This window comes from Pinus tabuliformis, chromosome X, assembly GCF_031772625.1.
Source record: "Pinus tabuliformis cultivar Carrire ecotype Pingquan chromosome X, CPIR1, whole genome shotgun sequence".
In the NCBI taxonomy this organism is placed as follows: Eukaryota; Viridiplantae; Streptophyta; class Pinopsida; order Pinales; family Pinaceae; genus Pinus; species Pinus tabuliformis.
Genome location: NC_142308.1, coordinates 1260626959 through 1260654575, shown reverse-complemented (window position 1 = coordinate 1260654575; position 27617 = coordinate 1260626959). Strand labels below are relative to the sequence as shown.

The 27617-nt window shown below is 33.9% G+C and overlaps 1 protein-coding gene across 1 annotated transcript in view; it reads left to right on the top strand.

Annotated features, from left to right (window-relative positions):
- Positions 1-21817: 21817 nt before the first annotated feature.
- LOC149144571 (FBD-associated F-box protein At2g26860-like) overlaps positions 21818-27617 on the top strand; it is a 51829-nt gene continuing 46029 nt past the window's right edge. The window contains exon 1 of the mRNA XM_089449614.1: positions 21818-22903. Within this exon, the coding sequence (XP_089305740.1) occupies positions 21821-22903 (1083 nt within the window). The 5' untranslated portion in view covers positions 21818-21820. The remainder of the gene's footprint in view (positions 22904-27617) is intronic.

Below are 27617 nucleotides of genomic sequence, written 5' to 3'. Positions count from 1 at the left end.
TCAGAATTCAATATGAAACTCTCAAAATGCACAATGATGAAAGTGTAGCTAATTATTCCTACGTATAGATGAGATTGTTATTCACATGAAAAATCTGGGTGAAGAGATAAAAGAAGTTACTTTAGTTGAAAAGGTTCTAAGATCCTTGTCTTCTAAGTTTGAATCAAAAGTTTCTGCCATAGAAGAAAAGCAGAATCTTCATAGTATTACTATGTCACAGCTGTAGGGAATCCTAACTGCTTTCGAAATGAGAAAAGGGGGTCCATCAGACATGGAAGAAGTCGCATTCAAAGCTTCAGGAAAAGGAGAATACAATGAGTTAGAACATTCGTCAGAAGGAGAGGAAGAATCAAATTTTGTCAAGAACCTTCAATGGGGTTCTGGAAGATTCAGAGGTAAGTTACCTTTCAAATTCTTTGCTTGTGGAAGAGTCGGTCACTATGCAGCCAAATGTCCTCATAAAGATAAGCTTGATAAAGGTAAGGAACAGTTAAATGGAATAGAAAACAGAGCGTAGGTAAGAAGAGTTATTATACACATGAAAACAACGATGTACTTTCAAATAGTGATGAAGATGAACATGGTAATGATTATAGACTTTTGATGGTTTTTGAAGATGATAATTTCTTGGATGTTATAGATGTAGATGATCTCTATGAAGAAATTTCTAAACTTAAATTTTTTTTAGAAGAAAAGAGTACGATTATAGTTACTTTGACATTCCAACTTACTAAAAGGGAAAAACACAATGAAAAGTTAGAATGTGAAATTGTGGGACTTAGAAAAGATATTGAGAAAACAAAAGCTCTTAATCTTAGATTTGCTAAAGGATCTAAAACTTTAGATGAGATTATCAAAGTGTAGCATTCTCCTCTAATAAAGACAGGTCTTGGATATACTAAAGAAGCATCTCAAGCACAAAAGCCATCCACCTCCAAAAGTTATCTTGATGCAGCAAGGAGAAGTGAACAAGTTGACAATCGTTAGCGAAGGCATAAAGCGGATCACCAGGTAAATCGGGTTCAATCTACTTCAAGGATGAACAGAAGCTATAACCAACCACAGGTAAATCATTCTCAATTAGCTTCAAGAATGAATGTAAATGGAAACTACAATCATCAAGTCAGTAGATTCGATAATCACTGGAATTTCTTTAACGACCAATGTTTTTCATGTCTTAACTTTGGACACAAAGCTGCTCAATGCGTTGCTTACAAGACCATCATGACTAGAGAAGCACGAAATCAAGGGAATGTGACTGGGATCATGAAAAGGACCTACAATAACTTTTCTGCTCTTGAAAATGAAATAGAATGCTCTATTTGTAACAACTTCAGTCATAAAGATTCTTAATGCAGGAGTAAGTTGCGGCAAACATCTTAGAAGGAGCAAGCTTCTTTGGTTCCCAAAACATGGAGAAAGAAAGTACTGTAAACAGAAAGATGTGGTATATTTTGAAGCCTTCAGCTTAGCCACCAGTGAATGTTTGATTCAACACTCACTTATGTTGTGAGTGGGACTCCTATGGAACTGACACCACTTTCCTGTGTCCTTCTTTATTTTCATGGTGTTTTTCTTTGCTTGCGGCTTCGATGGGTTGTCCTGGGTCACCCTGCCTTAGCTTTGTCCTTTGTTCTTAGGTTTGGGGGCACCTTTCCCTTGCTTCAAATTCTCAAATCCAAAGTCTCGCTTCTTTTGTTTAAACTTCTGCTCAATCTTGACAGCATATCAGTAGAGATGTCTGGGAACTCCATCTCTTCTTGGATGTATTTGTGTAGACAACCACGGTACTTGAGTACCAGATGCTACTTAGAATCCTTAATACCCAACTTTGTGCTAAGGGTGTGAAAAATATTTGTGAACTCTGACACGTCTTGCTCCCTTCCCTGTTGTAGCGTGGTCCACTTTATGTACTTATCTTCATAGCTCCTGACAGGGTAATACTGCTCTTTGATGGCATCTCGGAAAGAGTTCCAAGTTGGTGCGACTGAAAATAGTGAGGGTTCCCTCTCATCCCTCTACTCACAGTAGGTTTCCCACTAGTCCTTGATGTGGGGGGCAGCTTTGAGGAGTGCAAAAGTAATATTTTCCCTATTAGAAAAAACATGAACTGAAAAATATCCTTCCAACAGATTTAACCATCTATCTACGACGAATGCATCTATCTGACCTTCAAATATGGGAATGTCAAAGTTAACTTGTACCTTGAATGGAGTGGTGCCTCTAGAGTGGTTGCCAGATGAATATGCATCGCATTTGGGCATCCGCTGAAGGATTTGGGCAAAGTTCTTCATCATCATGTTCCTTTTTCACTCGATGGCTTCTTCCAGTAGTATTTTCAAAGGATCTCCTACTCCCTCGTCTTTCTTTTCTTCTGCCATGGGAGGCCATCGGGGTTTGCGAGGCCAGTCAAATATGCTCATTCGAGATGTTATTTTTCATATGGTATGTGCAAACCGCATGCAAGCATTTTAATAATAATAATAATAAAGGCTCAATCGAGCAATAATGCTTGATCGAGCACTAGAGCTCTATGGAGGGTTTGTTTTTAACCCTCGATCGAGTTGCTTTTTTAAGCTCTCAAGGAGCTCAATTGAGCGCTTAATAATGGCTCGATCAAGCACTTAAATTGCTTAATTGAGCCCTCTTTTTTTCCACCTAAATGCGCCCAATCTTGCCAAAAAGTATAACCCAACTCCATGCTATCACCCCCAACATATTATGTTGGTATATATGCTTGTATATATACCACCCTTATTCGAGTGGTTGGAAGGAGCATTGTTATTCCCATCACTAAATTTCAATTTCCCATAAGTGACTTGTTAAGCTCTTAGCAAGTAGTAACATTATGTTAATGGTTTCAATCCTTATTAATGATCGACCTTCTGTGTTAAAGATTCTATGATTCACCATGGGTACCATCGTCAAAATGAGGGGAAGTACTAGGGGATTTTCCTCGTGCAGACAAATTGGAAAATAAAATATATACCAACATAATATATATATGTGTGCGTGTGGGGGGGGGGGGGGGTTTATGTGTTATTGCATATACCAAAAGATATACTAATATATATGCAAACATATTATATAAGTATACACTAAATATATATACTAACATATTACGTGGCTATATATATTTGTATAAATACCAACATATGCTTTTTACATGTCAATATATTAGTGTGGGTCATCATTGGGCCATCCTGAAAATTGTATTATTCCTAAGTAAATTAAGAGGAAAATGTACACATTAATTCTTAAGCATTTCACATGTTTTGAAGGTAGGAGAAAACAAGTACTTAATATAAATTTATTTTAATTTGTCAACTACACGTTTATTTTCAAAACATGTGAAATGCTTCAAACTTATGGTTCCATTTACCTATTAATTGAATTATGATTAATTTTTGTTTTGTCATTTTCCAATCTTGTTCAATTAAGATTCAGACTGACAGGATTTCTCATATTCTTAAAAAGAACATTTTTTTTTGCTTCGTTCAAACCCCTTAATACCATTAGAAATTCTTTTAAATTAGTTAAGGACTTTGTAGACCATAAAGACGTGAAAGGAGTCTACTTGATCCATTGTTCCTGTGGGATCCCCTACATTGGAGAAACTGGTCGGTCCATTAACCAGAGAATCCAAGAGCACACAAAAGACATTAAGCACAATCGTTCCAACTCATCGGCTCTAGTTGAACATGCGGAGAAATGTCGGAGAAATCCAAGCACCATGTCTACATTGAGGATTCTAGAGTCATCGCTAGGGTTGATCACTTCCACCATGGGAAGCTAAGAGAGGCTATTTAGATTGAGAAGCATGTAATCAATCTCAATAGGGATGATGGTTGGAAATTAAGTAGAAGCTGGATTCTGACCATCTCTTCTTAATTCTTCCTTGTTCCCCTCCTCTTTATATATATATATATATATATATATATATATATATATATATATAATTCATAAATTATTAACCTAATTTTAAATTTAAATTTATTTATTTATTTTATTTTAATTCAATTTCAATAAGAATATTAACTTATTTCAATCCATTTTCTTATTCTAAATTATTAATATATTTTTTTAAATTGATGAATTAATTTGTTTTAACATTTAAAAGAATATTAAACTTATTCCAATGAATATTCTTATTATGACTCTCTAGTTCTAACATTTTCTATACAATTTAACCCCTTATACTATTATTGATTTAATTCTCATATATATATTTGAATTAAATTTATATGTTAATTCCTAATGGCTAATTACGGACCCTGATGTATCCTTGCTATTTATTATGTAGGATTGGTTGATTTTTTTCACCTTTGTCGTGAGGATGAGCCACATTAGTTGGTTTGAAACATCGACCAAATCCTAATGATGTGATTAATCCGAACAACATTCTCATTTGCAATATGTATCACAAAAATCTAAGATGTGACATCATATATATATATATATATATATATATATATATATATATATATAAGATCTGACATCAAATATATTCAATATATATATACACATGTACCAACATAATATGTCAATATATAAAACATATATTAGTATATATCCCAACATGATATCATGATATATGTATACTTACATAATCTTTCGGTATATACAATATATACTAGTATAAAATATTGGTATATATTCTATATATATATATATATATATATATATATATATATATATATATATATACACGAACAAATATACTTATCTTAATCTTTTTACCCTTAAATATGATCACAACTTTTTTGTCTTAATCGATTATGCATATCACCCTCTAACACTTTATCGCTTACATCTATCCCCTAAATAATAATAACTTATATAATTCTTGACCTCAATCTAATAAACCTCATAATCTATAACATAAATCTTAATCTTTATAACTCTAACTTTTATATCCAAAATAATATAACCCTTAATTATCAGAGGACAACTATAAAATCTCTCATTCTTCTAAAATTCTTGAGCATAATGATTTTATCCCTTATTTTCGAGAGTATCCCATTGTTAATAACCAATCACTATAAGTATAGTGATGTGTGGTTTAGCAGTAAGTCACTTGGGCGAAGCCTAGGAGACCAAAGTTCAAATCTCATTGAGTACACTGGCTTGCTGTGGTGGAAGCTAAAGGGGCAGATTCCCCAATCCCGTATTGGTTGGATGTACTCCTGGTGTTATAGAGACAGCTACGAGGATTGATCCTGAGTCTCCCATAGATTAGGATTGGCAGTTACCAATTCACCATGTAATTGAAAAAAAAAACCAATCACTATAAACCTTTGACCATTAAAATTACTAATCCATCATCGTATTAAAAAACTATTCTTCTAAAATACTTAAGCATAATAATTTTATCCCTTATCTTCCAAAATATCTAATTGCTAATAACCAAACATTATAAACCTTTAACCATTAAAATTACTAATCCATCGTCATATTAAAATACTATTGCTTAAATCTTAATTGGAGTGTTGGTAGCCCTGATCCTTAAAAGTTTTAATATCCTTATCATTCATAACTAACAAAAAAAAAATTATGGGCCACGGACTATATGAATTGACATATTGACTGACTATATATATAAAGGACTATGAACATAGTATGTTAGTATATATATAGGCATATATGGACATATTAATATGTCCATATGTATACTGGTATATATATAAGAGGGTGATAAAAGGTACAATGCTAAAAAGGAAAGCTGAAAGAAAAATTTTAAGTAAAAAGATTATTGTGTGTGTATATGTAGTGATGTTGAAATTTATAGAGAGGGGAATAAAAGATCACTCACTAACCTAAGGACATGAGAGAAAAGGGGCCTGACGAGCTCCAGCTGGTTATGGTAAATAATTGATATTTTATTGTTATCCCATTCATTTATAACCTTGGGATCAACTACCAAGCGGCTAGTTGGCCATGTTTTCAAATATAATCTTTGATTTTGTGATGTTTCGAATCTTTTTCCTAGGTTGCAAAATCATGACACGTGGTAAAACGTTATGGCTTCAAACTCGAACTTTGTCATTCGTACTCCAACTTGAACGAGTCTGTCAGAATGCGTTGTGAAATGGCAGAGGGGGGCAAACCCTCAGCGCGCACCTCCACTTACGTGATGTTGATGTTTCAAGAACCGTCCACACTAAATAGACGTACTTCTCTTGAGATTTCCATTTATATCTTCATCCCGCCGCCACGCACTCCTTATATCGATGGCAATCAATATTCGTGGAGTAATGGAGCAGGTAGTATCTTTCAATTATTAGATTTTATACTCAATTAAATCTAATAAATAGTATTCAATGTATTATTAAAATTATAAATATTTATAATATTAATTTCTTTTTTTAAATCAATAAATTTTTCTGACCTAACTTTTCTAAATTCTAAGGCAAATTAATAATCACCCACCATACCAATAAAATCGGATGTTCATCAAATGGCCATTCATCCCGCCATCACCACCTGTTATTAATAGCCATGCGAATGTACCCATATGATATGGATTTCTAAACAATAACGTACGATTTATGGCATGCTCATTTGAATTCAAAGTTTAAATTTGAAAATCTACTTAAATTTATTTTGATTTGTGTTATTTAAATTGGTTTTTTTATAGTATATATAGATTAAACATTTAACAGCTGGCTTCGGCCGTATTTTGATTGGTTTCGGCCATATTGTAATATGGCTTGGGCCGTAATCTGATTGGCTTAGGCCATATTGTAATCTGAGGGCTTCGGCCATATATATGGATTTCTCTCTGAAAAAAAATAGATTAAACACTTAAAAAACTCTTAAAATATTTTGAATGTGAAAAAAAGTTAATTTCAATAAATTTCTCCTAATTTTTTAAAAACAATCAAAAAACAACTATAATATTATCATATAATATTCTATTTAAAAATAATTAATGACACTTACATTAAAAATAAATAAAAAAAAATAAAAATCAATGTTAATTATAAATAAAATTTTCGATTTTCATTTTAAGTTTACATCAATTTTTCATAGGTCATTTGTACAGACCAAACCTAAGTAACCTTCCACATGAGAGTAACATCCCTTTGCGATATTAAACAACTAGTTCAACATAGCTCTTCATAATGCTGCTGCACTGAAAGCGATGCTCAGATATTGAATTGACATAAATATTACTAATTCCAACCGAAACAACGAGGATACATATTTATTTATTTAATTCCTTTTTGGAACCTCACAAGTTCAATTTAGATATGCTAGTCCTAGTTCTAATAACATTAGATTTTTATATTTTTCTACTTTAATTTAAAAAAAAAAAAAAAAAAAAATTAAATTATCTTTTATTATAAGAGTTTTATATATTTTATTAGTTAATTAATATGTTAAAATGCTCATGGCGTTTTGGATTGACGGTGAATGCGTGCATTGTTAAGGCACTCCTTGCGATAGGTCACTGATTCAAATCTTGTGGGTGCTTACCTACCAGGAAAAAAATAAATGTTAAAATAACATTATTGATATTATATGATATTTAATAGACATGCAATATTTAAAACAAAAAAATATTTTAGTGTTATTTATAAATAAAATGTTTCAATATTCATATTAAATAAGATAATTATGTATTAAGTAAAGTCTTTCGTAGAAATCATATAAAAGAAAAGAAATTTTTGAGGGATGCATTTAGAACCAACAAGTGTGGTATACAGAAGATAATTATGTATCAACTTTATGTAGAAAAATTAGGTTGTTTACATTAAAAATGTTATTATATTTTCAATTTCTATCTTATTGTGAGGGAGATATGTAATTTATTCCATTCTTAACATGGAGTTGATATATCACATTTCAAAAATATTAATAACAAAAAAAGGTTAATGTGGGCTATAAGGAGCAGCCCACCGAAGCGACAAAGTTGTCCGGGAATGTCTCCCATCTGGAAAAACTTCCGACTCTAACCACCGGTAATCACAACATCAAAATTCTTGGTCATATGCAACCATCAAGTTTCATATGGTAGTATCTAGGGATTCCACCCGAGAATTGATATGACGTTCATCTCCACCTGTTGGCTACACATTAATGGAGTGGGTGGTGTGTGGGTGAATTACTGCGAACCCATGAAGGAAAAAACCATTCTCGTCCACCTTCGACCTGCAAACCATTGTTGTTGCTTCCAAACCGATTCTCCGTTCTCCCTACACGTCGAGCTTACTAAACTATTCTCCAAACCGATTCTCCGTTCTCCATTCTTCGTGTAGGTTGAGCTTACTAAACTATAATCACAAAACTATAATCCTAAATAGAACAGAACGTCACAAGGACGAAGAAGAGGATCAACATCGATTGGTGATCAAATCCCGGTAAGTCCAAAAACCTAGCCAGCTTTTAGAGATATAGAAACATAACATGTTTTTTAAAAGGCACCATAATAGAGGTATCTAACTATTCTACTTCGGTGGATGAAATGTGGTGCTCTTCTTGAAATTTGTGTCCATGAGTTTCCATAAACTTAACCAAAACTTCCTGAAAAATCGAGAATCTCGATAAAAAATAATATCAGTGGGTAACCCAAAGTGAACCCATACATTTTGGAAGAACATCTTTGTGGTTTGTTCAGTTGTAACTTATTTCTTACATGGTATCAACACACATTTTGTTGAAATGATCCACAACAACATATAGATAATCGTGACCTTTCCTAGACATTGGTAGTCTCCCAACAAAATCCATTGAAATACTTTCCCAAAGATGAGAAAGAATAGGAAGTGGAGTGTACAAACCAAATTTCCTATTACTTGTCTTGCTAGTAGCACACATGGAATATCCTCTCGCATATTTTGAAACAGTTTCATTCATGTGAGACCAATAACAATACCTTTGAATTTGAGCAACTGTTTTGACTACACCAAAGTGACTAGCAATAAGAGAAATGTGGGCTTCCCTTATGACATTGATTCTTTCACCATGTGGAACATATAACTTGCCAAGATGATACAACAACTTGTTATGAACATGATAATCCAACTCTTCAACATGATTGCCTTGACTCAAAGTTGCATAACCATCTTTAAAATCTTCATCTTGATCATACTATTCAATATAACCTTCATGCATGATTGAGTATGCTGAAGAGTAACAAATGCATCAACAATATTCCTTGACAACATATGTACAACTTTGTTGTATATACCTTTCTTACACCTAATTACCAAATGAAACTGCTGTAGGAATCCCACACATCTGAAATGTCTAGCTTGTTGTAGCTTAGTCTGCAATTGTAAATATTGCAAACGTTGATGGTCAGTATGAATAACCATTTAAATACCCATCAAATAATGCTTCCATTTCTTCACGGTTTGTACCAAAGCATACAACTCTTTATCATAAGTTAGATAGTTAATTACTACATTGGTAAAGGCTTCATAATGATAATAATTTGGCTTACTATGCTGAATCAAAACTACTCCCATAGCATAATCGTTTGCATCAGTTTGAATCTCAAATGGCTTCTTAAGATCTGGAAGTGCTAGAACTGGTGTTGTACTGATTTTCTCTTTAAAATATCGAAGGCTTTTTGTTGCTTGCCTCCCCATTGAAAGACATGTTTCACACTTGTCAAAGCATGTAATGGTGTTGCAATGAGTGAGAAGTTAGCGATATTTTTTCTCCAATATTGGGTTGCTCCCAAAAAGCTCCTAACTTTTGTTGTGTTGTTGGGTTTAGGCTAATTCACAATGACATCTAGTTTTGAGGGATCAATCTTCAATTCACCCCCTCCTACAATATGACCCAAATAAACCAAAGAGGTTTTCCCAAATTCACATGTAGACATCTTCAAATACAAATTTTCCTTTTTCAAGACATCTAAAATTTGTTTCACATGTTTGACATGCTCTTCACGAGTCTTACTGAAAATCAGAATATCGTATAAGTAAACTATGACAAAATCATCAAGGATTGGTTGCAACACATCATTCATAACTCTCATGAATGTTGCAGGTGCATTGCAAAGACCAAACGACATAACTAACCATTTAAACAAACCAAGGATAATTTTAGGGGCGAATGTTCGCCCTTTGGCGAAATTAAGGGGTTTTAAATTTTTAGTGGGCGAATATTTTGTATCATAGTACATTTTTACAAATCACCTCAAATAGCCCACCTTATTTTAAGGGAGAGGGTAAAAAAGGTAAATTTAGCCCTTGAAATTAGGACTTACAACCTTCCATTCGCCCATTTTCAAGAATAGGTTTTATTTAAGTGAATCCTATGGGCCAAATACCATATTTATAAAAGAGGTATGGTAAATTAATAAAAATATAAATAAATGAGAGGTATGGTAAATAAATAAAACATTTTTTATATTTACCCCATAAGTCACCTTATATACATGTAAGGGTGTAAACAAATAAAAATATAAGTAAAGTGGAGGTATGGTAAATAAATAAAACGTCTTCTTATACTTACTCAAAAGGTATGGTAAATAAATAAAAATATAAATAAACTAGACGTATCGTAAATAAATAAAACCTCTTTTTATATTTAGTCCATAACCCTCGTTCTATTTATGAAGGCTCAAGAAAGAGGTTTTATTTAAGTGAATCCTATGGGCCAAATACCATATTTCTAAAAGATGTATGGTAAATTAATAAAAATATAAATAAACGAGAGGTATGGTAAACAAATAAAACATTTTCTATATTTACTCCATAAGTCACCTTATATTTACGAACACTCAAAAAATGGGTTATATTTAGGTGAAACTTATGGCCAAAATACTATGGGACAAATACCATGGACTAGATTGTTATTAATACCATGCAAAAAACCATTATTAACCCTAATATTAGAATTAATAAAAATAAAAATGGCACATGGTATTGACCCATGGTATTCACCAAAATGGCACATGGTATTGACCCATGGTATTCCCCTGGAATGTAGCATATTTAAATGGGGGAATTAAACTAGCATGTAGCCTATGCTAAGATTCACTAGGACTTTACAAAGTTTTATTATTTAGTGAAAGACTCGCCAAGATCTTACAAGATTTTATAATTGAGAATATTTAAGATTTTATAATTGAGTAAAATATTCGCCATGTCTGGTGAGAGATTCGCCAAAAAAATATATATACATATTATATTATTGATAAAATCGCAAAAAAATATATATACATATTATATTATTGATAAAATCGCCTTCCATTTTTCCTAGAGATTCGCCCATTTATTATATTTATAAATTTAGGGGGGGTTCTTAAAATTTTCCCTGAAACAAACCTTGTTTTGTCTTGAAAGCAATTTTCCAAATATCATCTTCAGCAATCTTTGTCTGATGTTAACCGGTTCTCAAATATAAGTTAGTGAAGTAAACAACTTCCTTTAACTGGTCTATAAAATCATCAATGTAAGGAAGAGGATAGTGATTCTTTATCGTGATCTTGTTCAAAGCTCGGAAATCCACACACATGTGTCATATACCATATTTCTTTGGAATCAAGAAAATAAGAGACCCACAAGGAGATGTGCTAGGCTTGATGACCCCTTTGTTAATCAACTCTATAATTTGCTTCTTGATCTCTGCATTCTCTAAAGTTGACATTCTATACATGCCAATATTTGGAAGTGGTGCATCCTACTGCAAGTGAATCTCATGTTGGATTCCTCTTTTTGGAGGCAACCCTTCAGGTTCCTGAAACATTTTGTCATAAGTGTTAACAACTTCAACCAATTCATGCTTGAGTTTAGAATCACATCTTGTGAAAGCTTTAGATTCAACAATATCTTTAGCTTTAATCATCAACAACACAAATTCTTACTATCATTTATAAGCCTTTTCATCTTACCAACACTAACAACAGATAATTCATCTTCTTGCGATGTGCTCTAACAATATGCTCAACTCCATCTTTAAAAAGATGATATTTTTTCTCATGATGATAGAATATGGCTTTTTGGTCATACAAGTATGGACTCCCTAAAACAATCCCGCAAATATCAGGTGGTACAACATAAAGCTCTACCTCATCTATAAAATTTGTAGTGATTGCAAATTTGAGTTTACACTTTCTAGTCACTTGTGATTTGGCATCATTACATACCCAACCCAAAGGGTAGGTTTTAGTATGAGGTGTAGTTTCTAGATTAAGTTTCTTGACAAGTGCTTCAAAGATAAGATTGTCTTGGGATCCACTATCAAACAATGTATCAACTTTTGTATGTTTTGTAATGACCCTGATATGAAAAAGCTCACTTCTTTCTTTATCATTTTGAGATTCAATAGGCTTACTAGAAGAACTAGTACTTACATTAGAAGTTATATCTTTCATTCCCATGGTTGTGATTTTGGTTTCATCACATAAATCAAACCCTAGATCTTGTTGAGTTTGTAATAGCAGTATTTTGTTTCCCCTTGTTATTGAACTTCTTTGGTCTCATTTCTAGATGTAATTTTCAACAATGGTCTTCATCATGGCCTTCTTTTGAACAATGTTTATAGGTAAGTTTATCTCCCTCTTTCTTGATTGTAGCATTCTTTTTTCCTTTGCCTTTAAACTTCCCCTTTCCTTTGTCTCCAGATTTAGAAGGTTTCTTGCTAGTCTCTTGAGGAACAGTCTTGCCTCTTGATTCTAAATGAGTTGTTTGAACACATACTTCATCTAGATTGGTGGGCTTAAACATAAGTAGAGTATGTCTAAAATAACTATGAAATCCATCTATGTATCTAAAGAGAGTATATTGTGAAGACAAATCAACACCCAAGATTAAAGCTCTTCTTCTAAATTCTTGTGTGTAGATTTGGACACTCTGACCTTTAGCTTGTCTAAAATTTTTCTAATCCATAATTGCTTTTTGCAAGTAAGCTAATGGATAAAATTGCCTTCTTAATGTAGCTATAAAATCATTCCAAGAAGAGATAATTTTACCGCTTTTATTCAAATCTTCTTGAGTTATGGCCTCCCTTCAAATGAGGGTTGCACTTTCCAAGTGAAGAGAATTAATCTAGATCTTTGTAACATCATAACCAATTTTTTAAATCCTATAATAGACTTCAATTTGATGAAACCAATTATCCAACTTATCAGCATTTACTTCCCCATTGTACATAGACAATTCAAACTTGACATCAAACTTAGTCAAAGGTGACTTATTATGTCCTTTTGGAGATGGAGGAGGAGTAGTTATATGAGATGAAGGAGGTGAAGAAGGAGGTGTAGATGGAGGTGAAGGAGGAGGTTGAGGTGGAAGCTTTCTCCCATCACCACCATTACCTTTTAGATGATTAGAACTTTCTCCTTGCAACCTTGTTGTCCTCTCATTGTACAAGACTTTCACCATCTCAGACATATCATAGAAAGCCTTTCTAAAAGCTCTCTCATCCTTAGGCATAAGCTCCTATCCTTCTTCATGTGTCATGACTAGTGGAGTTTGTCGAGTTTGTGACCTCCTTGAACCAATTTGAGGGTTTGGTTCTTCAAGCACTCCTTCTCCCGTTCTCAATTTAGACCTTGTAATCATTCAAGAAAACTCTTCAAAAACTGTCAAACCTTCAAAACAACCATGCTCTAATACTAAACTGGTCTAAAATTAAAATTGAAGGTTTCTTGTAAAGTTTTGCAAGCTAATTTATGTCTTATGGGCAATGGATCAATATTGCAAAAGCATATAAACTAAGTTAAGTTTTGCAGATTTAAATAGTGAAAAATAAACAACAAGCAACATCACAAAACAACAATTTGATGATGAAGTTCACCCCTCCTAGGCTACATCTCAGGGTCCATCTTCCAGTGTTGGCTCCTTAAATTGTATGCTCAAATCTCAAATCACATCAACATACAATGGTCAAATTGCAAAAATAACACTGCTAATGTATCCAAAACATCCAAAAACCCATATGTAGGTTCTTCTTGGGCTCAAAAAGGTTGAAAAACTGACCAAGTTAGGTCTCCTTCATTTCTCTGCTAATTGTTTTGCAAAATCAACCTTTTGTCAAAATTGGCAATGAATATGGACTTTGGCGGCCTTGCATAACGACAATTTCACAAAACAAGGTGGTGGGATCAGCCACGAAACCCACCGATTATGGTGCAAATTATCGGATGATTAGTTGCACCAATAGGGTCACACCCCCCATTTTTTTGCCCCTGGGTTGGTCGTATGGCAACCATGTGTTGGGGAGCACGAGCCAGAGGCCACACACCCCGTCGATCCCCGTTGTAGGTCATATGATAGTTAATGAGATTGCGAGTTCAACGCGGACATCTCTACACCTGCTGTTGTTGGTTACATGTTAGTCAAGGGAACCCGGGGCTAGGGCTTTGCGCCCCACCCCTCTCTCCTTTTTCCATGGTCGTGTGATATGCCATAAGACTCGGGGCTGGGATGGCGACACACTGCCCCCCTGCCCCTCCCCCTCCCAACAATGACAACATATAACTTTAAATAAAAATGTTATCCTGTGTATAACAAGAACCAACACATGGTGTAGTGGTGGAACGAAGGTTTGTGTTACCGGAGGTCACAGGGTTAAACCTCGGGGAGGTCGGTTAGTCCATAAGAAAAAAATTTGAAGCCAAAAACTAAGCCACATTGTGACCTTCCATAGGGCCATGTGGAAACCCTTAATTCAGCCATGTGGTGGCTTGTGGTTGGCCCAACCCCAATCACCACCAACCAATAGAAAATTTGTCCTCACGGGATTGGCTTGTTTGAGAACCATACTGCACAGTCACCCTGTTAATGTCAGCACCATGTCAGCGTACGAAATTTCACATGGCATTCGTCCCTACCAAGTCAAACCTACAAGTTGACTTTTTTACTATTTGTCAAAAACTTGAGAGAATGATATCTATGATTTAAGCGTCATTGGAATTAGAACGATAATATCTATGATTTGGCACTAGTTTTGGGAGAATTTGAGCACTTCGATTTTTGAGCATATTTTGAAGGGGCTTGGATTATTAAGAGCGTTATTCTTGAGGATATGTTGAGGATGTATGTCATGCACCATCAGAGGAAGTGAGAGGAGTATATTCCACTGGTAGACTTTGCAGATAATAATGGGTATGAGGAATCCTTGCAGATGAGTCCATTTGAGGCTCTTTACGGGCAAAGTTGTAATACTCCCATCAACTGGAATGAACTATATACATGGTGTTGATTGGATCATACATGTTGATTGAGATGGAGCAAGAAATGTAGGTTACTAAAAGGAATTTAAAGGCAACTCGGGACAGGTAGAAGATTTATGCAGATCAACATAGAGAATTCAAGGAGTTTCAAGTTGAGGAGCATGTGTACTTGCGCATCAAGCCCAAGAGGAGCTCCTTGAGGATTGGATCATGTGACAAACTGACACCTCGGTATTATGGGACTTTTAAGATCCTTGAGAGGATTGGATCAGTGGCCCACATAATTGCATTGCCGCCAACAATGAAAGTCCATGATGTTTTCCATGTTTCATTGCTTCAGATACATGTGTAGGATGTTGATCATGTGATTGATTGGTCTATATTGTAGGTGGCACGAGAGGGAGAGTTCTAGCCATAAACTCAGTTCATTTTGTAGCAAAAACAACTCACGCTCTAGAATCAAGTAATAGAGCAAGTTAAAGTGTAGTGGAAGCACTTTGGGCCCGATGAAGCTACATGGGAGATGGTTGATTAGATGCAGTCCTTGTATGATTTCTTGTCTGCTGGTTGAGAAATTGTGTTTGATATATGTATTTTATATATAGATATGTGTGTGTGTGCATGTGTGTATTGTAAATACTGCAATGAGTTGTGTTATAAAGCTCCAATAATTAGTATGTTGTAAATATTGCAATGAATTGTGTTATAAAGCTCCAATAAGTAATATGATGGTCATGATTTCTCAGCAGTTGGTATGTTGTAAATGTTGCATCTAGTTGTGTTATAAAGCTCCATGGGAAACACAATTTTGCTGGTTATAAGCATCATAAAACACCGAGGAATATGTTCCCCCAATGGGGAAGGGTTTGTAATAAAAACTAATTGATTTTCTATGTAAATAAAATAAAACTAAGGTCATGGGACACATATTCCAAGTTGAATGTCAGGTAAACATTATAATGGGCATACTTGTGGTTTATTAATGACTATGGAAATTGGAAAAGGCATTGGAAAAGAAAAAGAGACAATAATTGGCATTTAATGATGAGAAATAAAGCAAAATAGGAGAAAAGGAAGGTGAAGAGACACAAATATGTGTGCAAGGGAATTAGAGAAAAAAAAATGAAGGAAAATGAAAGAAAATGGGATCTCAATGATAAAAAGGCATTAGAGAAATAATTCACAACTTTTTTTAGTTCAGTTTTGGTTCTCTCCTTAGACACTCTTACACTCTTGCACACTTAGAGCATTCTAGCATTCACTTGAATTGGAAGAAAGCAAACAAGGACAAACAAGGAATTAGTGGGTAGTCGAAGAGAAGCTTGGATCAATAGCTACAACAAAGGATAATTTGTAGGTAAGACGTTGCATGTGTGATTTCCTTGACGATTTTTGGATGCATGGTGCATGCTTGTGGTTCTGTGGTTATGTGTTTTCATTGGCATGTATATTTGCTTGAATTGACAGTGGTTTCAACCTTGCCTTGCCATTTCCTGGATAGCCATGATGTAGTCGGTTTCCCATTTGGATTTTTGGTTGGTTATCAGGTTCCTTATTGCTGTGGGTTGGGATAGAATCTTTGGAGCCCTAAAACAACTTGGGTCCCTGGAGGTTATGGGTTGGGAAGGTAGTTCTTTGGAGCCCTGTAACAACTTGGGTCCCTAAAGGCTATGGGTTGAGATAAGAGTCCCTAAATCCCTGGACAACTTGGGAAGAGACAAATCTGGTTGGTATTAGTGATTTTTGGACCACTTAGGTGAAATCACTTTGCTTGAGGGTTGAAGTGGTTTGGCCTCTGGAAGCCCTTGTTGGTTATATTTTGGTTTAACCCATATGATTCTACATTCATGCGTGGAATATGGTGTAGGGGCGATTGGCTGAAAGAGAGATTTGGTTAAGCCCAATTTATGGTCAAGTGGTATGAGGAAGTCCTTGACTTGGTTGGCATTTGCATATGTTAATATGAGTTATTTTCCCTATTGTGATGTATGATCACATGTAATAGTTATTATATTGATATTATGGTTGATTTTTCATGGTTTCTATTATGGTTATATGCATGGATATATGAGGCGTTATCACTATGAATCTTGTTCAATATTTGATGGGTTATCAATGGTTGATGAATGTATGGGATAACAAGTATTGTTACAGCTAGATTGAGAGGGAATTAAGCCTTCTTGGTGGTTCTCAGATGAAGTTCAAAAGTTTATGATCAGATATGCATTCATGACATGTAGCCTTCACGTTTACCATATGTTTGACGAAATGTCTATCATGTATTGGGCATGTCTAGGTCAAAACCTTGCTCAAGTTTTTATTGTTTTGCATTGTTATCATCTTAATTATTATTCTGGAAAGTTATAAGCAATTATGGGCAAGGGTCTTGAAGCTAGCCTGAAATAGTTGCACATATGTCACAATTGATGGCACAAAACTCAGGGATTTGGGTCATAACCATTGGTAGGCAGAATTGTGTGTGCGGTTGGAGCCTCATAACTACATGAACAATGTGTTAATGGTGCGGGGTTAGACCTAAGTCAGTGAGAAAGAGTTCCAGCTTAGGGATTGATCACCTGGAGTGGTTGTCAAGCTCCTGGGTGATTTGTAGTCTCTGTGGGATATAAATAATTTTATGGTTTGTAGGGCCCACTTCCATAACTGGAACTTAGAAGTCAATTCATATCACAGTGACACTTATCTCATGTTTACCCTAGAGAGCTTGTAAAAGTGGGTAGATATGGGGTGAGGCGTTACAAAAATTTCATAGATGATACCCGTATACATTGCTACCTGGGAGGACTACATCTCACATCTGGGGTAGGTCCTAGAGGCATTAAAGAGGCACTGGCTTCTAGAAAATATCAAGAAGTGTGAGTTTGCATAGTAGACTTTGGTGTATATGAGGTATGTGATAAGTGGAAGATAGTTGAATATAAATGCCACCAAGATGGAGGCCATCATGAAGTGGTTGGTGCCTAGTAATGATTTTGAGGATAGGAATTTCATTGGGGTAGCAAAATACCTAAGGAAATTTATAGCCTTGTTTTTAGCGGTTGCGACACCACTCCAAGCCATAATATTGGGTGGCAAGAGTTTCTAGCGGGGAAAGGGTTAACAGAAGGATTTTGAGGAGTTAAGAAGAAGAGCAGTCAAGCACTAGTTCCGGTATTACTGAACTTGCAATAGCCCTTCAAAGTGGAGAAAGATGTGAGTGGGTATGATATGGGAGTGGTCTTGATGAAAGGAGGAAGACCTATATGCTACCATTCTAAAGTGATTCATGGTGCAGTGCTCAACTACCTTACCTACAACAAGGAGCTTTATGCCTTGGTGCAAGCTATGAAGAAGTGAAAAGACTATCTGATGAGAAAGGACACAATAATCCACATAGATCACTAGCCACTATAGTACCTATAAGCCCATAGTAAGCTATAGCAAAGCAAACATTACAAGTGGATGAGGTTTCTAAATAGTCTCATTTAGTGATCAAATACAAGAAGGGAAATACAAGCATGTTGGTCAAAATTCTTTCAAGGCCATCCACATCATATATCATAAATTTAGGAACTCTGATGCACATGGATTCATTCGTGCATGATGCATACAGAGGGGCATATCTAGAGGATGAAGAATTCAAGGGGGTGTTTCAATGGTTGTAGAGCCATAATCATGTGCATGATGGTGACAACAAAGTTAACTACCATCTCCAAGATGGTTTATCTAGGCTAGATAAGTTACACATTCCTAAAGGTTAACAACTACAACTAATTAGAGAGACTCACACCTCCAAGGTTGCAGGGGACTTTGATGAAAGGAATATAATACATAATTTCTACAACTATTTAATTACAAAACAACATCCTATCTGACTCCACTCTATCGTCTTTTTATCAAAAATTCACATATAAGTTTGATTAATATCTATCTCCATTTTTTTTTTACTAAATTAATTTAAATACGAAAAAATTCAATAAACTATACTATACTATTTGGTAACTCAACCTTTACCTACTCAAAAGAACATGCTAGCATTACCATATTTTCATTTTATTGAACAATGACATCAATTACTAGGTGCATAAAGTTGTTGAGAAATATGCATTTTAATGTAAACCCACTATTCTTTGAACGATAGAATTGGGAAAACAAATTGACTTTGAAAGTGAAATAAAAGAGTAAAGGGCTTTTCACATTAAGGCCATTAATATAAATTTATTAATTTTGAGCATAAAAATTGAAGTTTGAAAATGAAATATAAAATGTAAAGAATTTTTTTACATTAAAATTATTTATGAAAAATAAAATAAGAAAAAAAAAAAAAAAAACTTAAAATTTTAAATCATTAAATTTTATTAAATTTTTATTTATTTCACTATTAATTTTTTTTATTATTTAAATTTAAAAATTTTAGCCATCACATTTTCCAAATTTTTATACTACTCACTCATATATCATGGAGTTGTTTTCTCACATATATATATATACAAGATTAATATTATCCATAACCATATTTTCAATATGATGAAGTTTAGTTTAAAGTTATGTAATTTCATCACTAATAATGATGCAAGTTTGAAACTACATTTATTTTTGCTCTTTTGGTATTGATGTAATATTTTCTAAATCTTTAAATTTGTTTTGTTTGGTTTTTAATTATTTTTTATTTTATATCTCATTTATTATTATATTTTAGTTAAAACTAATATAAATCATATAATTTTAAATTATATTTTATCATTTTTTATTAAATAATAATAAGTGTTTTTATTTTTTAATATAATTATCATTTATTGAATTCTTTATTTATTTTATTTATTTATCTAATTTATTAAAAGTTATTTTTCTATCTTATTTATTAGAAATTAGTTGAAAATGGTAAAAACCATACAACTTCAAATTATATTTTCATAAACATATAAACAACCATGTGATAGACTTTTGCAAGTTAAATAATATGATATATGAGTAGGGATACTTAATTTTGTGGATATTTTAAGACAAATTATTGCTTGAAGAAAGCATATGGCTAAAGGGAAGAGTGATCACTCAAATGCATACATCTCATGTAAATACTAATGCATAAATTCAACCTCTTTTTATATCTAAGTTCCTTTGAAAAAACAGGTTCTAAGGTATCCACTAATTTCAAAGCTGCAGATATTAGTTCAATATATAATACTTAAACCTAATTATCGTTTTTCTTATAAAAACATAATTTTAGTCTAACTGGGAAGCAAAATGTGTGTCAGTGTTTTCTTGTAAATTAGGTTAATATTTTCTTATAATTGACATATTAGGTTATTAATTAGTAAGTAATAAACATCTTACTGTATAGTATTAATTTTTTTTGCATATCCTTATATGTTGGATCCAAAGTTAGTTTTGATTCAATGACATACACCCCAACGTGAAAAACATCTAGTTATAATAAGGTGGGATCATTAATGTCTTTTCTTTTAAGTTTCAAACATTACTTTATACATGATAGTAGAAGGAAGAACCAGTGACATTACTTTGTTGTAAGGTTGCAAGTTGCACATACATGGAGCTACATGGAACTACTTAAATCTCAATGGTTCTCTTGTATTCTCTCTTCCTCTACTCTACTAATAACTATAACCAGAAAGAAATATTAAAGTGAAGAAATTAGTTAAATTAAAAAACTATAAATAAAAGGTACATCCATGAAAGATTTAAACTCCAAAACATTTATAAAACATAATTAAACCCTAAATTATCAATGAAATATAATAAACCACAAGATACTATCCAAAAAAATACCTTATTATTATTTTATAACATATAATAAACCACAATATACTATCCAAAAAAATGCCTTATTATTCTTTTATAACATATCAAACTTCTATTATCTTATCTTGTATGTTCTCCCCACTTAAAGGTATGCTAGCTTTAATTTTCAAATTTTCAATGTTAAATAACTAATCACATATTCACCTTCCCCATCATATTGACTTAAAAAACATGGAGAAAGGTCAATTGAGTGTATTCCAAATGATTGGAGGGTTTAATGATAAAGTCCTAGTTAGGCTCAAGCCTCAATGACATTATCTTGAAATATGAAATATGTTATACTATATATATATCTCTTAAATTAAAAAAAAAGAAATTTATTTATTAAGAAAAAACAAAAAACTTTAATTATAAATTTGTTTATTAAAAAAACAAAAAACTTTATATTAAAATTTACAAAAACATATACATGAATAATATTTAGTAAAAATTTTGTAAATCTATTCCAAACACCAAAACCTTTGTAAATCTATTCCAAAGATCAAAACCCTGATAAAACTTGCTTTCTTATTAATTATATCTTTCCCTCCAAAAATTCAAAATACATCTACTAACTCCACTGGGCGGATTTACCAAAAACTCAAACGTTGAGCTCAAATGAACCGGACATTAATGCATACAGTATTGTATTGTTTAGCAATCAACATCGTATATCGTATCGTATACGTTGATTTGACATCTTCATAGCGTGTAAGCATTTGCAAATTGATTAGGTCATCCTTCTTCCTTTTTCAGAAAATCGAATGCATGCATTAACAGTAAACGACACGTTTCCTTCTGTCCTTCTGCAACTTCATTTCTACTTCCTCTTACCTGTTCATGAAATCCCTTCATTTCTACTTGCTCTTAGGTTTGTCAATTGCAATCATGCCGCCAGCTGCAGATATACTTTCAACCCTTCCAGAGCCATTTCTTGGTCTCATCCTTTCTAAAATTCCAATCAGAGAAGCCGTCGGATGCTCCGTTCTGTCGAAGAGATGGCGATTCCTCTACACCCAAATTCCCCAACTCACTCTCTCTCCCATTCTTCTTCTGCCCAATATTAACCCAGATCCAGATCCACTCTCTGTTGCAAGGGTGGAGAAAATAATCTCCAACCTCCTTCTGTTGCATTCGCCAGATATTGAGGCTTTTCATTTGTTCCAAAACATTACAAATAATGACTCTCTGCAGTTTACTCAGGAAAGCGTATGGCAATGGGTGAGATACGCAGCCTGTAGGAATGTCCAACACCTGACTCTCTGGATTTACCCTAATGACAGTGACTATTTCCATTATCCTAACGATTCCTATGATTCCAGTGCCGATAGGCAAATCCCGCCTGCCTTTTTTTCATGCACTCGTCTCATTACTCTCAAGCTTTCGAACTACAACCTTACGCATCTTCCGTCCCATTTCTCTGGATTCAACCATCTCATTACATGCTCCTTCATAGAGATGGAGTTCACAGATGATTCTCTCGCCGGCTTTATCTCTCATACCCCGTTCCTTGAGAATCTTAGCTTATTACAATACGTTGGCCTAAGGAAGCCTGTTATCTCCGCTCCCAATCTTACACATTTATCTATGTATAACGAAGCCTTTTGTGTGGATGTAGAGGTTTTAACGTTAAACTGTCCGAAGCTTACAACTCTGGATATGGAGGTGGAGATGATACGTCGTCTGAGAATAAATGGAGTGTCGTTTCACGAACTTTCATATATAGTCTCTAAAATTAAAATGCAGGGTGGGAGCAATGTTGCTGAATTGTGGTTGGATTTTGGTTGTGCGGCGACACTTCAAGTTTCAGTAGAGAGAGTTCTTGAGATAATGGGGGATTTCAAAACATTGAAGAAGCTCGACATCACTGACGGGTGGGGACTCCAAAACCAGATGGTTGTTCTCGTTGATAATCTGCTCGAGAGGCTTCCTGGACTAGTGCGACTACTAGTGAGCAGCATGTTTTGTCTGGTAAGGCCAATTTTACGCTCCTGATTATTTGCGCTGCATGTTTCAATGGTTATGCTTTTTGCCTTCCGCCACTATATCAGTGGCCTAACCGCAGCGTAGTGGCTTGCGCTGTGTTTACTGACAAATCTAATTGCGGGAAAACTGAGAATTGCTTCTGTGCTTTCTATACAGCTTGGTATGTGATGTCATTTTTTGGTTCTTTCTATTGCTTCTGTGCTTTCTATACAGCTTGGTATGTGATGTCATTTTTTGGTTCTTTCTAGGGTAATTTCTAATTGTATTAGGTAATTGTAAAAATAAGGTAAATGTAAAAATAAGCTAAAATTAGGTAAATGTAAAAATAAGGTAAAATGTCGATTTATAGGAAGTCATTTGTTATATTAATAATTTATATAGCAATTTAACAATGGTAGTAGGTAAATGTGAAAATTTTATTTATTTTCTTAAATATTGTCTTTATGCAATGTCTCAAATTATTGTTTTAAAAATTGTGTGAAAAGTAGTAGGTAAATGTGAAAATTTTATTTATTTTTTTAAATATTGTCTTTAGGCAATGTCTCAAATTATTGTCTTAAAAATTGTTTGTGTGAAAAATAAAAAAAATATTCTGTAAAAATCAGGTCATCAGAATTTTGTGTTTTGAACCATCCATTGTTATCCAAAATCTTAAATTAGTGTCTTAATATATGGGGACGCCAAGAGAACTCCCCCATGCTCCAAGGAGAAATGTTTCCATATCCCCATGCTCCAAGAAGAAATGTTTCCATATCCCTCTTTGGGGAAACTCGGGGAAACGTTTTTCTAGTGACGAAAAGCTACTCCCTTGCAGGGGGACGTTGAGGGGACGCAACGGGATGTTGGGTGGGTCCGAAGGGGACCGAGGGACATATCCCTCTTTGGGGAAACTCGGGGAAACGTTTTTCTAGTGACGAAAAGCTACTCCCTTGCAGGGGGACGTTGAGGGGACGCAACGGGATGTTGGGTGGGTCCGAAGGGGACCGAGGGACGTCCGGTGGACGCAAAGGAGACGGGGATGTCTAAAAAATAAAAATACAAATTACAAATTTAAATATATGGAAAAAAACAAAATAAAAAAAATGAAACTGTATTAAAACTTAAAATTTGTCAAAATTTGAATTATTTTTTTTATTATATTAAAATTTAAAACTAAAAAAAATTAAAAACAATAACGAAAAAATATATTAAAACTTAAAATTTAATATTTGTTAATATTATTTAGTATTTTTTGAGAAATTTACTAGTATTTCATTGCTCACTGCTTTCTATGTTTACTTTTAGTTTAGTATTCTATGGCTATTTTAGACTTCAACATAATGTCATTGTCATTTTCATATGATGAATTTACTTTTTATCATTTTTGAAAATTTGATGTGCGTTGCATAATTTCAATTGTCAATAATGAATTTTTTAATTTAATTTAGATGTACCTTGCATCATGCCAAATGATGAATTTAGATGGAAAATTGCATAATGCCAAATGATGGATTCAATTTAGTAATTTACTTTTAAATTTACAATGCAAAAATGTCAAATGATCATTGATAATTCATAAATGATAATAATCTAATATGTAATGATGATAATATTTAGTCTTTAGATGTACATTTCATAATTAATAAGATTTTCTATATAGATATTGCCATATTTATGAGATTTTATTTTTATATATTAATTTTTTAATAATTTTTAATTTTATAATTTTTATGACTTTGACTGTCTCGTTTTCAGAAAATTCCCTAAATTTTGGGGTTGTTTACATACGTCCTCCTTGTGTGTATCCCCACTACCACGTTTCGCCTCCTGAAAACTCGGTGGAACATTGTATATAACACAAGCCTTTAAATTAGTGTATATGAAGCTCGGTGGAACATTGTATATAACACAAGCCTTTAAATTAGTGTATATGAAGCAAACATTAAAAAACTGCGTGTGTTTTAAATTAGCGTCTTAGTATATGACACAAGCATAATTTTCTCTCCAACATTATTGTCTCCTTGTTTCTCATGAGACAATTTCATTTCTCTCTCTCCAGAGAATAGTTGGGAATAAAGACATTCTATTCTTTTTTAAGAGGAAAAAAATGTTTTTGAATTTATATTAATAAAAATAGATAGTACATTTTACGTAGTTTTTTTATTATGTCTATACTCAAACCTTTGTCCAAAAATACAATACTTTTTTTACTATTTAATCCTATGGATCTTACCTATTTCCTTATAATGTCCAAAATACAAAAAAACTATTTTTTAACTTACAAAATGTCAAGAGTGTTCTCCTCATTCCATTGCCTTGTAATTCCTCGCATTATCCAAAAAAAACTACAGGCCATCAAAGAGATTAATCCTATGGATCTTACCTATTTCCTTATAATGTCCAAAATACAAAAAAACTATTTTTTAACTTACAAAATGTCAAGAGTGTTCTCCTCATTCCATTGCCTTGTAATTCCTCGCATTATCCAAAAAAAACTAGAGGGCATCATACCTCTCTTTGATAGCAAGTCTGCTGTCTAGTTCTGTAAATGTGAGAATTTATATGATGATATGTGCTTACCAACGTCATGATGTGTTTCATCCAATTGGTTAATATGGGAGGATTGAAATTATTATATCCTTTCACCCAATCTACGTTTCCCTTTGCATCACTTTAGATTTGTATGTGATCCAATCCTAGCCATTTTGCAGCAATAAGTACTCCCCATAGTGCAATAATCTATGCTTTACTATTTGTGCCTTCCCCCTTCCCACCAGAAGTGAAAGTATTTCTCCAGTTCTATGACTATGTAGGCACCACATCCACATCTTCTCCTCGAGCAAGCACCATCGAAAATTCCCACCGGATATGTTTGTCAACTCTTTTTGCACTTGATAATTATGGGTTTGTTGTTATTCTTATATGATGCATATTCCTAAAATATGCAACAGTTTTGATGATATCCTCCCTCACAACCGAAAGCTTATTATAAAAAATAAGTGCATTACGGCTTTGCCAGATGGACCATAAAATATATAATGGGATAAATTTTTACATGTCATGTGTTTTGAACCAAGTTCTCAAACAATGCCTCATGATGTATGATGATGAGGAGATACAATGCCAAAAATGTCCGAGACCCCTTCCCAAAGAGCTTTCGCGTAAGAGCAGTGAAGAAAAAGATGAGCATTATCCTCAGTGTTGTTCTTACAAATTAGACAAATTCCTGGGCCTGAGTACCCTCTGCGTTGAAGGTTATTCCATGTCAATGTTTTGTCCAGGATAGCAAACTAGAAAAACCATTTGATCTTGTTAGGTAGTTTCCCTTTCCAGATGACCTAAACCCAGGATGGTGCCTGATTTCCTTTCTCTTTTGCAATGACATATACATGTATTTAACCATCAGAAGCCCCTTTTTTTAGGTTACCCCCCATGTTATTGGTCCTCCTGATCATTAATTAATATACATGCATTTATGAGATTTGCAATGTATACTTCCCATTCACATATATACTCCCCAGGCATATGTATATCCCTAACTCTTGTCCATGATTGTCGGTCAATACAGAGTACATTATGATAGAATATTTGTTTAAGGAAAAAAATCTCTTTCTCATGAAGGAAATTAAGGATCTGAAATGATAAAGAGTGGTTTCCCACCATACCTTTGATTGCATCCAATCTGATCATGATCTTGGAGCCATCTCCTACCTCCCACCGTACCAACCCCAAGAGCTAGTGAATATTTTTCATCATACTTCTCCAGATGTATGATGAAATAGATTTCATCTTGGCCCCTCCAGTAATCCATGGTGTGAAAGTTTGCCCAAACATATATTTTTCCTTGATAATTTGAGACCATATTCCCAAACCAGATACTGCCCTCCACATGTTTTTAACGATCAGTGCCATGTGGGAATGTTGTGGGATCTATGATGCCCCATCCACATTCCTCAATAGGTCTAGCAATGAGGGACCATTTTACCAAGTGAAACTTCCCAGAAAGTAGTGTCCCGGCCCAGATAAAGCGTCCCATGATCAATTGTATCCTTTTAATAACTTCCTTAGGAAGTAGAAAAAGGTGCATCCAATATATTGCTATATTTTAGAGTACTGCTTTTAACATGATCATCCTACCCCCCATTGTTAACCATCTGTGTTTCCAGCAGTCAAGTTTCTTATGAAACCTCTCTACCCGCCAATCCCAATCCTTGTTATAATAATTGTTTGGCTTCAGATCTGAAATCATAGAAGGTTGATGTGATCTAACCAAACCCCAAAGAGAGCATATTTTATTGGGCATTCCCAGCCCCCTGACATTAAAGGAGATAATGGTCACGGTAGAACCCCGTTTTCGGGTGTATCCCCTCTAAGGACCCATGAACCATGGAAATTTGTTATAGATATCTGCCCAATGGTGAATGTAGTGTCGATGTTAAAAGGATCCCTTCTCGATTGCGGATCCGAGGAAGGGGATAACACTATGGAAGTGCAATCCAAATCCAAATCCTAACTATTCTCTCTCTAGACAATAAAAAATTATATTTAAAGACAAAACAATATCACTTTTCTCTCTTTAGACAATACAATATCATGTTTCTCTATTCAGACAATACAATATCACTTTTCTTTCTTTAGATAATACATTACCATTTTTTTTCTCTTTAGACAATACAATATCACTTTTCACTTTTATCTCTTTACAGACAAAAAATGACAA